Source organism: Otolemur garnettii, unplaced genomic scaffold (assembly GCF_000181295.1).
Source record: "Otolemur garnettii isolate 467f Iridium unplaced genomic scaffold, OtoGar3 scaffold00036, whole genome shotgun sequence".
Lineage (NCBI taxonomy): Eukaryota > Metazoa > Chordata > Mammalia > Primates > Galagidae > Otolemur > Otolemur garnettii.
The window spans coordinates 13,289,720-13,307,118 of record NW_003852431.1 but is presented as its reverse complement, the minus strand read 5'-3'; the positions used below and the strand labels follow the sequence as shown (position 1 = coordinate 13,307,118).

At 37.7% G+C, this 17,399-nt stretch overlaps 1 protein-coding gene across 3 annotated transcripts in view; it reads left to right on the top strand.

Moving 5' to 3' along the window:
• The window catches only part of PIBF1 (progesterone immunomodulatory binding factor 1), a 263,961-nt gene that overhangs the window by 31,293 nt on the left and 215,269 nt on the right, over positions 1-17,399 (top strand). For all 3 annotated transcript variants that reach the window (XR_002773386.1, XM_003789727.3, XM_023513174.1), the window contains exon 6: positions 11,618-11,751. Coding sequence is in view for 2 of the 3 variants with exons in the window: in XM_003789727.3 (XP_003789775.1) it covers positions 11,618-11,751 (134 nt within the window). In the remaining variant the exon portion in view is untranslated. The remainder of the gene's footprint in view (positions 1-11,617; positions 11,752-17,399) is intronic.

Here is a 17,399-nt window from a genome sequence, read left to right as displayed (position 1 = left end):
AGAAGTTGATGAAAATACGGTAATGGTGAAGAAGTTTAATATACTACATCTTTGAGAATTTGATAGCTGTACTATCAACTTAGTAAGGATTAGAAGGACTAATTCTATCAATAGTTAGATTTAGTTACTTAACATTAAATGACCAGAGCAAGTGTTTTTTGTTTCTTTGTTTGTTTGGTTTTTTAGAGATGAAGTCTTTTCTGTGGCCTAGGATAGTGTGCAGTGCCGCTGTCGTTGCTCACTGCAGCCTCAAACTCCTGGGCTGAAGTGATCTTCCATCTTCCTGCCTCAGCCTCTCAATTAGCTGGGACTGTAAGTGTGCACCACCATGTCCAGTGAATTTTTTATAATTTTTTTAGAGAGGGAGTTTGTCTGTTACATAGGCTGAAATGTCAGTGGAAGGTTTACAAAAGTGTCATACATAATAAACTAATACATTATTTAAGGTAGAGATTTTATAATTCCTAGCTTTTTATCATAATTTAGTAAAACTATACCATATAAGGATGCTAGCAAGCTGGATTTTTATCTTTTTTTTGAGATAGTCTCAAGCTGTTGCCCCGGGTAGAGTGCCATGGCATCACAGCTCACATCAACCTCAAACTCTTGGGCTTAAGTGATGGTGTTGCCTCTGCCACCCAAGTAGGGACTACAGGCACCTGCCGCAGCGCCCAGCTGTTTTTTGGTTGTAGTTGTCATTGTTGTTTGGCGGGCCTGGGCTGGATACGAACCCACCAGCTCCAGGGTTTTGTGACTGGTGCCCTAGCTGCTTGAGCTACAAGCGCCAAGCCTAGATTTTTACCTTAAATAAATTTGTCCTCACAGTTTGTGCAATACAGAAATACTGATTCCATGTGGGTTAAAATTTTTACACTTGATCTTAGCCAAAAAGCCAAGACGCAATGTAGGTTAAAATCTTTAAAAGAAAATTAGGCACTTAGTTGAACAATCGCAAAGGTAGTATAGGAAATAAATAATTTTCTTTTATAACTGAAATTTAGCATTTCCTTCAATAACTAATATACCTAAGAAAACACAAGATTACTACCATGTATGACTCTGTCAACGTTAGAAATCAGTGTTTGATGTCTGTGTAGTTACTGCACATAGTGAGTGAGTGTGTGCTCATCACTGCTTCAACATTACTGAAATCACTAGGCTCTAGACCCTTCCTAACTTGTCTTTAATGCATTTATAAAGTAGGACATACAGAATTTTAAAAAATATTTTGATAGTTTTATTTTGGTATGATTTATTTCCTCAGTGATTCTGCATGTTACAAGTTCCACTTTTAGATACATTGGTCTCAGAAGGAGCTCACGGACATCACCAGATTGTCAGTGGGATTGATGACATAAAAAAATTTAAGAATCCTTAATTTATGTGATTATTAGCAGTGCTCCTCAAACTTTAATGTGAATATGAATCACTTGAGATCTTGTTAAAATGAGGACTCATGCATTAGTTCTGAAGTGGGAATGAGATTATTCATTTTTAACATACTCACAGATGATATTAGTACTACTAGCCTGTGCTAGTCCATGGCTGAGTTCTAGAACTGAGCTGTTCACTATAGTAATCATAGCCACATGTGGCTATTTAAAGTTAAATTAATTAAACTTCAGTTCTTCAGTCTCTCTAGCCATAGGTGATTAATGACTACCATGTTGGATGGCACAGACATAGAAGACTGCCATCATTGTAGACGGTTTGGTTGGACAGTATTGTTCTAGAGGACAGGATAATCTTATCTACAATAGGCAATCCAAAAGCTTTAAAAGAAAAGGACAAAAACAATACCAAATGCAAAGTTTAAAGTACACATTTGGGGACAAAACTGAATGTGGGTAAATAAAGTTAAAAACAATACTATTTAAAGTTCTCATGAATTAACAAGAAAAAAGTAATTCAATAGAAAGATGGGCAAAGACTATAAATAGGCATTTCACTAGAAGTACACATCCAAATGGCCAGATGATCAAACTTCCCAGATTTTGGGAAATATAGTTGAAGTAATAGATCAGGTTAGCAAAAATGAAAAAGCTCTATTATCTATATAGATACAAGTAAAAGGACGCACATGTTGCTTGCTGGTGGAAATGAGAACTGCCATAGCCTTTCTCATAGATATCTAACAGCATGAATTAAAACAGAAATTATGTCCTTCAAGATAGCAACCCCACTCTTGGGACTATCCATAGGACAAAGTGCAGGACTGGTATAAAAGGACCCATGAGCAAGGAGGTTTGCTGCAGCATTGCTTCTGGTGGGTGGTAGGTGGTGGAAGGGGAAAGGAAGGGAGTAGCAGCAAAACAAATGCCCACCAATGCAATAGCAAGGAAGTGAACATGGTACAGTCTGCACTGTAGAATAGTGAACAGCACTGGCATGAATGAATGAGAGAGTATCCGTTTGTTTAGGATGTCCACAAGGTATTGCTAAATGAGAAAACCTGGATGCAGAGATTTGATGATTCCATTTTTTTATTGTTTGGTGATAAAATGATTAGCCCCTCCCCCCATTGGTGTGTGTGTGTTTATGAACAGAGAGAAGAATGGGGAAGAATCATGTCACTTAATATGAATAAGCGGGGAATAAGGGACAACCGGAAAAAGGAGAAAGAGAAGAGAGATTTAAAATAAATAATCCCACTGTTCAAGTCAGTGTTTAATTCTTGAGCAGAACCTGTATAGCTGACCACTTCCCTACATTGACCTCCTCCATAAGTTGACCTAATTTTCATAGATCAGACATGCACCACACGTACATATCACGTACAGCGACATACACCGAGGCTGGTGGGTTCAAACCCGGCCCAGGCCACCTAAAAAACAACAACAACTGCAACAATAGCAACAAAACAAACAGCTGGGCATTGTGGCAGGTGCCTGTAGTCCCAGCTACTTGGGAGGCTAAGGCAAGAGAATCCCTTAAGCTCAAGAGTTTGACATTGCTGTAAGCTGTGACACCACAGCACTCTACCCAGGGTGAGTCTCAAAAAAAAAAAAGATGTTGGCTATAAAAATTACGTCCCAATATATCAACCTAGCATTTTACAATGTGGGTTCTGCTAGATCTACAAGCTAGAGATCGTGTCTTAATAATAATTGTAATACAGATTTAGTATGGCAGTAGCACATAAAAATAAATGAGCCAGCAGTATACTCCCTTTGCAGAGACAGTTAAGTCCAGAGAAATCTACTAGAGCACTAAGTAGAAGAGATAGAATTTGAACCCATGTCTCTTACTCTAATCTGGTGTCTGTACACTACAGGGAGGCATAGTGGCTCACGCCTGTAATCTTAGCACTTTGAGAGGCTGACGCAGGAGGATCTCTTGAGGTCAGGAGTTCAAGACCAGCCTGAGCAAGAGGAAGTACAAGATCCCTTCTCTACCAAAAAAAAAAAAAGAAAAAAGAAAAATTACCCTGTCATGGTAGCAGGCAACTGATAAGAGGCTCAGTTGAGAATCACTTGAGCCCAAGAATTTGAGACTGCAGTGAGCTATGATGATACCACTGTACTCCAGCCTGCGCAGCAGAGAGAGAGAGACCTCATATCCAAAATAAAAAGGTTACCTTTCTTTATTCCTCTATATTTCTTGAGGATGTTTTCTTTTTAAAAATGTTTAAACTTTTATGCTTTCATTTGCATTTATTCAAGTGGATATTATTGAAAAATTAACATGTAATAATTAATAAGATTTTCTCTGTTTAGTTCAGAGCAGACTTTTATTTCTTTATCATGTCTTTTTATATAGATGGGATCTTGCTATTGCTCAGGCTGGTCTCAAACTTCCAGCCTCAAGGTGATCCTCCTGCCTTGGCCTCCCAAAGTTCTAGGATGATAGGCATGAGCTATCATCCTAGGCCTTAGCAGACTTTCAGTACTTCAGTTCTGTATGTCTTTAGAAGTTAAAATTTCAAAAAGAAATAGAGTATTTCTTGAAGTGCTTGCCAAAAAAGAGTAGTTTCTGGCACCAAAACAGACTGTTGTTAAAGGGACAATCTATAATAAGCAAAGGTTAATTGAGTTTCTGATTCTTTTCAGTATTTAGTTGCTTAGATTAGATTATTGATAATGTAAAACTTGTGGGAATTCTCACTTTTCCAGAATAGCTAACTAAGCAATTTCAACTGCTATCCAATATAAACTGCTTCTTATTTGAACCACTGATCTTAAGGTAAATGTCACTCGCTTTATCCTGTTTCTAATTTCCTTAGTTACCCCTATGGCTTCACAGGCAAATCACTTCATTTATTAAAGATTCATTTTGACACATAAGTTGCCACTTTTCAGTTTTCATGGTCTGAGAGACAAAAAATTTAAAGATGCTTAGAAATTCTTTATATCCAAAGCAATTACCTTTTGCTTACACAGCTGCTGAGTGTTTAAAATGTGCCTGTTTAATTCCATCTCTGAATACTTTTTGTAGAAACATTTAGATTCCATGTTACTTTGTGAAATGATTTTTTTTTTTGAGACAGAGTCTCAAGCTGTCGCCCAGGGTAGAGTGCTGTACTGTCACAGCTCACAGCAACCTCAAACTCCTGGGCCCAAGCGATTCTCTTGCCTGAGCCTTCCAAGTAGCTGGGACTACAGGTGCCTGCCACAACTGCCCAGCTGTTTTTTGGCCTTGACTGGATTTGAACCTGCCAGCTCCAGTGTATGTGGCTGGCACCCTAGCTGCCTGAACTACAGGTGCTGAGCCAAATGATTTTTTAATTTAAGAAATAATTGTGTTAATTGGTTGAAGTGGAGGGAGAGTTCAGAATTAACTTTGATTTATGTACCATATTTGAACCTAGGAAATTTGTGATTAAAATTCTTTTTTTTTTTATTGAATGGTAACTATGTACATTAATGCACTTCTGTGTGTGGGGTTTTCACACACAATCCAAAATACTTCCATCAAACTGGTCAACACAGCCTTCATGTCATTTTCTTAGTTTTTATTTTAAAATGTTCACATTCTACTCTTAGAAAGATACACTTGTACCCTTGTAAGATAAACCTCAGAAGTGATCCCTCCAATCCCCCTCCCTCCCTCTCCCCGTATTCTTAGGCTGTTATTAGGTTATAGCTTTCATATAAAAGGTATAAATTAGTTTCATAATAGGGGTGTGTACATTGGATACTTTTTCTTCCATTCTTTTGATACTTTGCTAAGAAGAACATTTTCCAGCTCCATGATTAAAATTCTTTTAACACCTGGATTTGAACATTAACCGACATTATTAACTTCTGGTTAGTGTTTTTACAGTTTCCACAAAATAGACTTTTTAAAAAAGAACAATTGGGCGTGATGGTGCACATCTGTAATCCAAGCTAGTAGGGATTACACATGCTACTCTGAGGCAGGAGGATTGCTTGAGTCCAAGAGTTTAAAACCAGCCTGGGTAACTGAGTAAGACAGGAATATACCCTGTCTCAAAAAATGAAACAAAACAAACAAGCAAAATGAAAATAGGTACTTGAAACTAAAAAAAATGAACCTGGTTTGGGGCCCATAGCTCAGTGGTTGGGCACCAGCCACATATACTGAGGCAGACAGGTTCAAGCCTGGCCTGGGTCTGCTAAACAACAATGACAACAAAAAAATAGCTGAGAGTTATGGCAGGCACCTGTAGTCCCAGCTACTTGGGAGGCTGAGACAAGAGAATCACTTAAGCCCAAGAGTTAGAGGTTGCTGTGAGCTGGGATTTCAAAGCACTCTACAGAGGATGACATAGTGAGACTCTGTCTCAAAACAAAAAAAAGAAAAGAATGAACCTATATATGAATTCAGGAACCTTGATGAAAGCTGTAGCGCCTCTGCTAGTTCTGTAATCCTTTATCCCCTCTAGGCATTAACGTTCTTGTCTTGAAAATAAGATTGCAGAAGATTATCTCTAGTGTATCTTTCACCTCTGAAATTCTATGTATCTAAAATAGTTAGCTTCTGTTGTTTGGAAACAAGAATAATAGGGTAAAAAGACTTCTCATTATAAAAATGAAAGGTTTAATAGTTGGTAACTTAGCCAAAACACTGTACAGTAAGTCTTTACTTAATGTTGTCGATAGGTGCCTGGAACTGCAACTTTCAGCAAAGTGACGTACTGTGTAACAAGACCAATTTTACCATAGGCTAAACGGTGTAAACAAGAATTAAATTTTACAGCATATAGTTTGTCATTTTGCTGAAAGTCACAGTTTCCAAGAACCTGTCAGTAACAGTAATTGAAGACTGACTCCTTATGTCGAGTAGTCCTAAAGTGTAGAGTGAGTGTGTCTCTTGACCACCTTTCCATCCTGCTGCCTTTCCCCTTCAGTGACTCTCACATGTTCCATTTTCTATTTCTCAGGCAAGTGTTCCTACAGATCTTTTGCCCAATTATTTTACCCCATCGAAGCATTTTGTTTTCATTGTTTTAATATAAAGAAATTATAGTTTTAATGGGTGGAGGGAGGGGAATTAGCGGGATCACTTCTGAGGCTTATCTTACAAGGATACAAGTGAATCTTTCTAAGAGTAGAATGGGAACGTTTTAAAGCAATAACTAAGAAAATGACATAAAGGCTGTGTTAACCAGTTTGATGGAAGTGTTTCAGGTTGTGTGTGAAAACCCCACACTGTACCCCAGATGTGCATTAATGTACATAGTTACCATTCAATAAAAAAAAATTATAGTTTTATAGCTTAATTTTTACAAAGTGAACCCTCCTATTTAAAGACCATCTAGATCAAGAATTAAGAGCTTACTTTATACTGTCCTAAGATCTTTGGGAAAATTCTACAAATATAATATGTAAATAAAATACTGTTTCAAATGCAGTGTTTTGTTTGTAGATATGTGATAATATTTTCTAACTTCAGCGGAATACTGGTTGATCAAATAATAATCTTTAAAGCTACTTTTTTCTTCATCTTGAGCTAGTTATTCTAAGTGCTAGTGCTTCTATTCGTGTTTGACATTAATTCATTCTGCAGACATTTCCAGTGTAAATAGTCTATAGGGTTGCTGGGTTTACTAAGATAAGACAGGCCTTCAAGGAGTTCCAAGTCTTATGTAAGCATAAGGAAAGGCAAGAGTCATAGACACAACAAGAAAGCATTCAAAAAAGTAAAAAAAAAAAAAAAAAAATTAACAAAACCAAGAAAGCATGCAATTACAGTAATAGGTTTACTTTTTTCAGGCTAGAGGTAGCCATGAATTATTTTCTGATGTGGATAATTTAGGAGAAAGAAAAAATGACATTAACCCTGGGAGTCAAAATCAGTTCCAGATATATAGAAAGCTGGCAAACAATTGAAATACCCTCATTGACTTGCATTTTCTTTATTTTCTCTGTGTAAGCTTTTCTTCTTTATTGAAAAAGGAAATTGAGTCTTGGCTATTAACCATTATGTAGAAATTTTCTGCTAGAAAGGGTTGGTGACTTGAAGTTTTGTATGTCCGTTTCTTTATGTTTGAGAAGTTTACATTTTTTTGCTGCTTTTGACTTAGTTTATTTAATGTCATCTTTTCTTTCTCTGCATCAGCAGATGTTAATTACAAATCTTCTATGTTAGGTAGACTGCCCTCAGAATGGGAGAGGATATTTGCAGGTTATGTTTTCGGCAAAGGGCTGATAACCAGAATCCACAGAGAACTCAAACTTGTTAATAAGAAAAGAACAAGTGATCCCATTTCACCACGGGCAAGAGACCTGAACGGAAGCTTCTCCGAAGAGAGGCGCGTGGTCTACAGACACATGAAAAAATGCTTGTCATCTTTAATCATCAGAGAAATGCAAATCAAAACTACTTTGAGATACCATCTAACTCCAGTAAGAGTAGCCCACGTAACAAAATCCCCAAACTACAGATGTTTGCCTGGATGTGGAGATAAGGGAACACTTATCCACTGCTGGTGGGAATGCAAACTGATACATTCCTTTTGGAAAGAAGTTTGGAGAACACGCAGGGATCTAAAAATTGATCTGCCATTGGATCCTGCAATTCCTCTATTAGGACTATATCCAAAAGACCAAAAATCACTTTGCAAAAAAGATATTTGCACCAGATTATTCATTACAACTCAAATTGTAATACCCAAGTCATGGAAGAAGCCCAAGTGCCCATCGACCCTTGAATGGTTTAATAAATTGCAGTATATGTATACCATGGAATCCTATGCAGCCTTAAAAAAGGTGGAGCCTTTACCTCTTTTATGTTTACATGGAGGGACCTGGAACATACTTTCCTGAGTAAAGTATCTCAAGAATGGAGGAAAAATATCCAGTGTACTCAGTACTTCTATGAAACCAACTTATATTTACTCACACTTTTTTATGAAAGATAGAACACAACCATAGCCCAGGATGAAGGAGAGAAATGGAGTGGGAAGGGAAAGTTTGCTAGAGGGAGGGTAAAAGGCAGGACCATACCTATGGAGCATATTGCAAGGGTACAAGTCAAATCTGTCAAGTATAGAACATACATGTCTTAACACAATAATCAAGTAAATGAGGTGAAAGCTATGTTGATTGGTTTGATGTAACCATGTCAGATTGTATAAAAAAAATCAACACATTGTACCCCACATATGTATAAATGTATTCATGATCTATGTGTATATGACTTAATAAAAAAAATTTCTTATTAGTAGAGTATTAGATTATAGAACACTTTGTTACATTTTTCTTGTGATGTGAGTTGTGGTAAGAATAAGTGCTGTGTGAAAATATAAGGTGGATGTCTAACTCAGACTTAGAGCTTAGAGCCTTCCCACAGGAGTTGCTGTGAAGCTCAGGACAGGGGAATACAAAGTAGTCTTTTCTCTTCTCTTAACCTAAAGTTCTGTACAGGCCTTGGCTTCGGTTTGTTGTAAAGGAAGATGCTACTTTCCCCTTTTTCCAATGATATGCTATGTTTGATGTGTTATGCTTTATGTTAGCTGCCAGTAATAAGTGAAGCAGATTATTTTATTCAAAATACAAAAGTAATAATTTTAGGAGAAATTTTTCAGTTGAAAAGTCCTAAAGAAAGTATTGGTAGAATGTGTACATTTATTTGTGAAGTTATCAATTCACTTTTATCCACTAAACATGTTACTTCCTATGTTACTATGTTTCTCAGTCATCTGCTCCCAATAACAAAAGTGTAACTTATTTCTGCCCTCTTCATCCTGTTAGTTAGTATTAAACCTTTCTCTTGCTGGGGTCCTCTAATTCCTTCCCAACTTTCTTTCTCCAGTTTTCCACTTTTCTTCTCACTCAGCAAGTAACGGGATATTTCTTTTTGCAGAGAAAATGGAAACCCTCATATGAGAACTCCCAGTTTTCTGCTACCAAACCTATTTACATCTTCCCTCATTCTGGTTGTTTGTGTGTCCTTACTGTTTGGAGAAATCATGGAGAAATCATCCACTCTTAGAAATCACTTGATGATATAAGTTTGTGAAGCACTGGGGTAAGGAATAGGCTGATTGGTAAGAGTCATCAAAAGAAATTCAAGTTTTTAATACTCTGTATTAGCTGGCAAAAAGCCTGCCATCATGAGCTGGCTTCTGATCTGACACTTATCTCCATATCCAAACTCTGGATCCCATCCCCTGTAGCCTTCTTAGGGGCTTTATCCTCCTGAGAAGGCCCTCTTTTCTCCAACATTAATATCTCTTTTGCTGTTAGTTCTTGGGCATCAATATTTGGCTATTTTCAAGCTTGTTTCCTACTTTAAAAACTTCATTAAGGCCCAGCATGGTAGCTTATGCCTATAATCCTGGTGCTTTGGGAGGCCGAGGTGGGAAGATTGCTTCATGTGAAGGGTTTGAGACCACCTGGCCCACATAGCAAGATCCCATTTGAGGAGGCGAGTATGTAGATTATATGCAGGTCTTCAGGCAGTAGAGCAGTTAGAGGAAGCATGGTGTGTTTAGAGAAATTCAGATCTCCATGCCTAGGCATCGTAGCTCACAGCAACCTCAAACTCAAGTGATCCTCTTGCCTCAGCCTCCCTAGTAGCTGGGACTACTGGTGCTGGCCACAACTCCAGCTAGCTTTTTTATTTTTAGTAGAAATAGGGTCTCACTCAGGCTGGTCTGGAACTCCTGAGCTGAAGCAATCCACCCTCCCAAAGTGCTAGGATTACAGGTGTGAGCCACCTACCTGGCTAAGAAAAGTTTTTTAATTAGCCAGGCATGGTGGCATGTGCCTGTAATCCCAGCTATTCAGGGGAGTGAGGTGGCAGGATCACTTGAGCCCCAGAGTTCAAGGTTATAGTGAGCTGTGATGGTGCCACTACGTTCCAGCCTGACTTAAGATAAGGATGTGTTTAACATGCAGGTTCTGGGGGTGGAGTTAATGGTTAGTTGTAAGATTTGGCAAGTTCAAGGGGGGGAAATGAATAGGAATTCAGTCCTTCCCCCCATTTTCTATATACATTTATTTCTTAATTAGCTTCAAAGGTATTTAATTCATTCTTACTGTATACCAGGCACTGTGAAAAGTGGTGGAGATCCAGTGTGAGCAAGACAGAGTCCCTGCCCCTAAGATGTCTGTCTGTTAAGATGTTTGCATTCCAGGCTCGGTGCCTATAGCTCAACTGGCTAAGGCGCCAGCCATGTACACCTAAGGTGGCGGGTTGGAATCCCCAGCCCAGCCTGGACCCGCCAAACAACAATGACGGCTGCAACCAAAATATAGCCGGGCATTGTGGCGGGCGCCTGTGGTCCCAGCTACTTGGGAGGCTGAGGCAGGAGACTCGCTTGAGCCCAGGAGTTGGAGGTTGCTGTGAGCTGTAATGCCACGGCACTCTGCCCAGGGGGACAGCTTGAGGCTCTTTTTCAAAAAAAAAAAAAAAAAAAGATGTTTGCATTCCAGTGCAACAACTTGCTTGATGGTAAAGTGAGATCAGTGCTTTGAAGGAGGCGAGTGTTCAGATAATACGCAGGTCTTCAGGCAGTGAAGGAAGTTAGAGGAAGCATGGTGTGTTCAGAGAACTGAAGATCTCTGTTAGGGTTGGAGAGTGAATTGAGTACGAGGAATGAAGGCTGTAGGAAGCAGGGCCAGATTGTGAAGGACCTCGCGACCACTTTCAGGTGTTTACTTCTGTTGCTCTCCCCGTGCTTTCTTAGGTGCTGCTGGTACGGTGAGAGTAGAAGGGAAATCAATAGACAGATGTGTTTCTTGGGCCACAAAATTCCTTTGTTGCTCAATATCACAATTGAAACTGCATTGTTAATCTCTTTGGTAACGTTTTTTTCGTTATAGATGTTGATATTCACGTGGCTTTTCTCTCTAAATTGTGAACTCCTCAAGAACCGGATCTGTGTTTTATTCATTTCTATACTTTTAGCTTCTAATAGTAACTAAGTAATTAAAAACCTCATTTTATGTTGTTTGAGTCTAGATTAATTAATTCATCAGTTTAGAAAAACTTAGTTGTATTTTTTTCTTGCTCTTGAAACAGAGTTCAAACTTTAAGTAACTGAACTTACAGACCACTCCGAATTTAACATTACCTGTTTAGAGAATGGAAAAATTACTAAAAAGAAAAATTGAGGGGTTTTATTGTTTAATTATAAGAAAATTTACACCTTAGCAGAATTTGGTCAACTGTGTTTATTTTGAAATTTTTATTCTTCCTTTAAATATAGACATATGAAGAAGATCGAAGAAACTATTCTGAACTTCAAATTAGATGTCAACGTTTAGCCTTAGAATTAGCAGACACAAAACAATTAATTCAGCAAGGGGACTACCGTCAAGAGAACTATGATAAAGTCAAGAGGTGAGTAGTGCAGATGGCTACCGAGTTCCCATGTTTAGCATGAGTCACCTGAGTTGTTAGCACCATTCAGTCACTGATTTTACTTTTACCTTATTCTTTCTGACAAAAGGCACACACTTTCAAAAAGTAACATTTTTTGAAAATATATGTGTCTGTGCTGCTAAGTAGCTATGACAAATAACTTCCTATAATTGGCATATACTTTGCTGTTGTTTATAAAGTAATTTAGTGAACCACTACTTAAGTGTATAGTCCTTGCTAAATCGCTTTCTCTCTCTCTCTTTCTCTCTTTTTTTTGGTAAATCTTTTCATCCTGAGCCTAAGTTTTCTTATCTGTCAGATGGTGCAAATATAAATTCTGCAGTATGTAAACTAAGATCAAATAAGGAAATATTTATGAAAATCTTTAAATAGGATCGGCGCCTTGGCTCAAGCGGCTAAGGCACCAGCCACATATACCTGAGGTGGCAGGTTCAAATGCAGCCCAGGCCCGCCAAACAACAATGACAGCTGCAACCAAAAAATAGCCGGCCATTGTGGCGGGTACCTATAGTCCCAGCTGCTTGGGAGGCTGAGGCAGAAGAATCACTTGAGCCCAGGAATTGGAGGTTGCTGTGAGCTGTGATGCCACGGTACTCTACCTAGGGTGACAGCTTGAGGCTCTGACTCAAAAAAAAAAAAAAAAAAAAGAAAAGAAAATCTTTAAATATATGTATACTGTATATGTGTAAATAAAGTGGCCTTATTTTAACTGTTCACTGCTATGTTTACCTGCACCTGAAATAATTCTTGAAATAGAATAGTTACTCAGTGAATACTTGTTAAATGAATGAATGAATGCTTTAAATTATATATTAAATTGTGTCTTATTAAATTATAAATTATATAATACTATAAGTGAATTCTCAAAAATTTGGTGGTGGAACATCAGACTTCACTCATCATGACTGACACAGTATGTATTATTATGCTTGTATTATAATGTCAAAATATAATTTTTTTTCTTTTTTTTTTTGAAGCAGAGTTTCACTTTGTCACCCTTGGTAGAGTGCCGTGGCATATCTTGGGCTTAAGCGATTCTCTTGCCTCAGCCTCCCAAGCAGCTAAGACTACAGGCACCTGCCACAATGCCTGGCTATTTTGTTGTTGCTGTTGTTGTTGCGGTTGTCGTTGTTTTAGCCCGGGCCAGGTTTGAACCCACCAGCTTTGGTGTATATGGCCAGCACCCTACCCACAGAGCTATGGGTGCTGCCCCAAAATATAATTATTGGAGCATGAAACCCATGAGAGATATACTCAGTGGCCTTATGCATAAAGCTGAATTTCAAAAGATGCTTTTAAAAATGAAGCAGATTTCTGTGCATGGTGGCTCACGCCTATAATACTGCACCCTGGGAGGCTGAGGCGGGTAGATTGCTTGAGCTCACGAGTTCGAGACCAGCCTAAACAAAAGCAAGACCCTGTTCTCTACTAAAAATAGATAAAAAGCTGAGACAAGAGGATCCCTTGAGCCTGAGTTGAAGGTTGCTGTCAGCTATGATGTCATGGCACTCTACCCAGGGCAACAGCTTGAGACTCTGTCTCAAAAAAAAGAAGCAGATTTTGATGGTAAGATTATACTTTGAGTCAGTATTTTTATATCCTCTCTGCCAAGATAAATCTATAGCAATGATAGATGAAATACAAAAAGAAAAACCTAAAAAGCAATACTTACCAGAATAATCCAGCAGAGCCATGAATGAAATGAAATAAGACAAGTCATGCATTGATAATTATTGACGTTGGGTGATAGGGTCATTGGTATTCATTATGTCATCTCTGTTTTTATATGTATATTTTCATTTTGTATAGTAAAAACTTAGGAAAATAAAACATAGCCTTGATCAAAAAGCATGATAAACATCTCATGTGCTAGAAATGGAACAGAAAAGTAAAAGGGGCTCAAATTGTGAAACTTTGGTTCATTCAGTAGAATGAATGAGTTAAAAAAGGGGGGGGGCAAATTAGGGAAGAAAAAAAGCACTTTATGCCTTTGATAAATTCTTACAAATGTGTAAAAGGAAACAGATATATGCTAACTATATCATTACTAAAAAGAATTCAAATGCCTTTCAGTAGCAGAATGGAAAGTAAATTGTGATGTATTTCTACAGTATAATTCTATGCAACAGTTCAAATTATAAAATCTGAATATACAATGTGTGTGTGTGTATATATATATATATATAGGCAGTTCCTTACTTTCTAGCATAACATAATGTTCCTAGGTTTATTTTGTAATTTCATTGCCTCAGCCTTTTCTCCAAGGAGACTTTATTTCTTTTAATGGAGGAAAGATTTGGGTGCTGGGGTCATGCTACATTGGTCATTGTTTCTAGGCCCTTTCAACAGGCAGAGCCAGTGAAAGAGGGAAGAAGGAGGAGGCTTAATAAACTAGGATGAGATCATACTGATACTCTTAATTTCACTCCCACAATAGCCAGTTTGAAGAGGCTCCATATTTGGCTAAGTATAACATAGGCTTTAATATCAAAATGAATATTGATAATAATGAATTATAATCCATTGACCAGAATTAGAATCCATAAGTGCATACTGATAACAGCTAAATAGGGAAAGAGGTTTTTATAGTAGAATGTCAGCTAGTAAGTGTATATGCGTATTAGAATGACCATTTTGTGTCCTCATAATATTTGATTCAGAATCATCAATGGGACCTAAAATCATGGAGTCAAAGTATGTTAGAGAACAGGATATTTACACAGTTTCAAAGTATCTACTTATAAATTACTTATTGTAAAGAAAAAGTACCTTTACTGTTGAAAACTTTGGCAGACACCAAAAGCTATTGATAGTATCACCAATAATGGGATGCATCATTCCATCATTTGCATCTTTATATAACATACAGAGGATGGGCCAGGCATGGTGGCTCACACCTGTAATCCTAGCCCTCTGGGGTGCTTAGGCAGGAGGATCACTTGAGCTCATAAGTTTAAGACCAGCCTGAGCAAAAGCAAGACTCCGTCTCTAAAAAAAATAAAAAATCATAATAATAATGATATACCCAGGACACATTACCACTTCTGTAGTATTCTTTCTCAGAGTGTTTAACCTGATTCTAATAATGAGGAAGCATCAGAGAAATGAAAATTGAGAGACAAACTATAATACATTTGGCCTGTGATCTGTAAAAAGTGGTTGAAGATAAGGAAAACTAAGGAACTGTTCAAGGTTAAAGAGATTAAAGACATGACAATCAGATGCAATGCATGATAACAGCCTAGAACAGGGAAAAAATCTTATACCAAGGACGTTTTGAGACAGTTGACAAAATTTGAAAATGATTTTGTATTATACCATAGGGTTAAGACTTCTGAATTTGATAACTATACTATGATTATACAAGAGAATCTTTTTAATCTTAGGAAATTCACGTTAAATTATTTAGGGGTAAAGGGACCTAATGTCTACATATAAATCTTACATAGTTAAGGGGAAAAAATTCACAAGTATCAGTATGTGTGTATATGTGTAGGTTTATATACATGTATACAAATGTGTGTCTTGAACAACACAGGTCTTAAACATTCAGGTCTACTAATACACATATTTTTTTCAACCAAACTCCAGTCAAAAATACAGTATGTTGCAATCAATGTAACCTGGTTCTTTGTACCTTCAATGAATCCCCAACAATTAAAATAAAAAAAAAAATACAGTATGTAAACTGCTTATACCAAGACTGACTTATGTGTTCATATACATGGGTTCTGCAGGGGGGACCTCAGAGCTTGAGTGTTTTCACATTTCGTGTATGAGGGATAGGGGCTGGGCTTGGAACCATTGTCCCTTGTATACTGAAGGTCTATGCATATGAATATATATGTTCACATATATTAACAAGAGAAAAGAAGTGAGTAAATAATACAAAGTAGTATTTGTTGAGTACTACAAAGTAAACATGACCGTGTTAACATGTCATTGTACTGTTACATGTCATTGCTACTAGATAATTGTATCTAGGGAGATGGTATAGGAACAGTGAGGAAAACACAGAGAACTTCAAGTTATCTGTAATGTTTTATTTTTAAAAAATAAAATAAAACCTAATACAAATATAGGCAAATGTTAGTTAGCTGTTAATTTTGGTTAGCAATTTCATGGGTATTTTTCTATAGTCTGCCTTCTGATACATTTTTATTTTTTATTTATTTATTTTTACATTTTTATATTTAAAAACATCATAGTAGTCTCAGTGCCCATAGCTCAGTGAGTAGGGTGCCAGCCACATACACCAAAGGTGGCGGGTTCGAGCCCAGCTCTGGCCTGCTAGACGACAACTGTAACCAAAACAATGGCTGGGCGTTGTGGTGGGTGCCTGTGGTCCCAGCTAGTGGGAAGCTAAGGTAAGAGAATCACTTAAGCCCAAGAGTTTGAAGTTGCTGTGAGCTATGACACCACAGCACTCTACCAAGGGTGACATAGTGAGACTCTGTCTCTAAAATAAAATAAAACATCATAGTAAAGGGGGCAGGATCATTATTTGGGAATAAAAATATATGCATATAAAAGCACAAAATACTTTTAGTAATATGTACCAAAATATTAATATTGATAGTCATCTTTAGTGAGTGATTTATGGATGACTGTTGTTTTTTAACTTGTGCTTTGCTCAGTTTTCTTCAATAAAAATAATACTTTGTTGGCTTAGCACCTGTGTCTCAAGCGGCTAAGGCACCAGCCACATACACCTGAGCTGGTGGGTTTGAATCCAGCCCGGGCCCACCAAACAACAGTGATGACTGCAACCAAAAAATAGCCAGGCATTGTCGCCAGTGCCTGTAGTTCCAGCTACTTGGGAGGCAGAGGCCGGAGAATTGCTTGAGCCCAGGAGTTGGAGGTTGCTGTGAGCTCTGATGCCATGGTACTCTACCCAGGGGGACAGCTTGAGGCTCTGTCTCAAAAATAATAATAATAATAATACTTTGTTAACCAGAAGGGAAAAAACCTTTCTAAGAGAGTTTTATAAAGGTGATGAAACAAAAAAACAATTCTTAATAGCCTTCTTGGAAATACCAGGTGGGTCAGTGAGATGACGTACCAGGGCACCAGTTCTGACTGCAGAGGAGCAGTGAAGAATTAGTTCATCTGTTTTTCTGCTCATTTGTTAAGATGTTTGCTGTAGGTTTGGGTCCACTTCTTGGTTTTACTGTTTCCAGGAGAGAGCTGGTCTGATAATGGGTAATCATGAGCAATTTGTGAAGTAGACATAAGAGTGCCTGCCTACATATCTGTGACGCAGTCTAAGTGATAAGTTGTAAGGGTTTTTTGACCCTAACTGAACTAAATACCTAGAGCCATGTATAAATTCTTTAAAAGAATTGGCTTTAAGATAAGATTAAAGATTATTAGTGGAAAAAATACCAAAGTATACCTTAGAAAATTTTACTATTTACTGCTTCAATTTTTTATTATTTTCTAGTACAATTTACATATTTAGTTTTTAAAAGATAATAAATTTCGGCTCGGCACCTGTGGCTCAAGTTGCTAAGGTGCCAGCCACGTACACCTAAGGTGGTGTGTTCGAATCCAGCCCAGGCCTGCCAAACAACAAGGAAGGCTGCAACCAAAAAAAATAGCCAGGC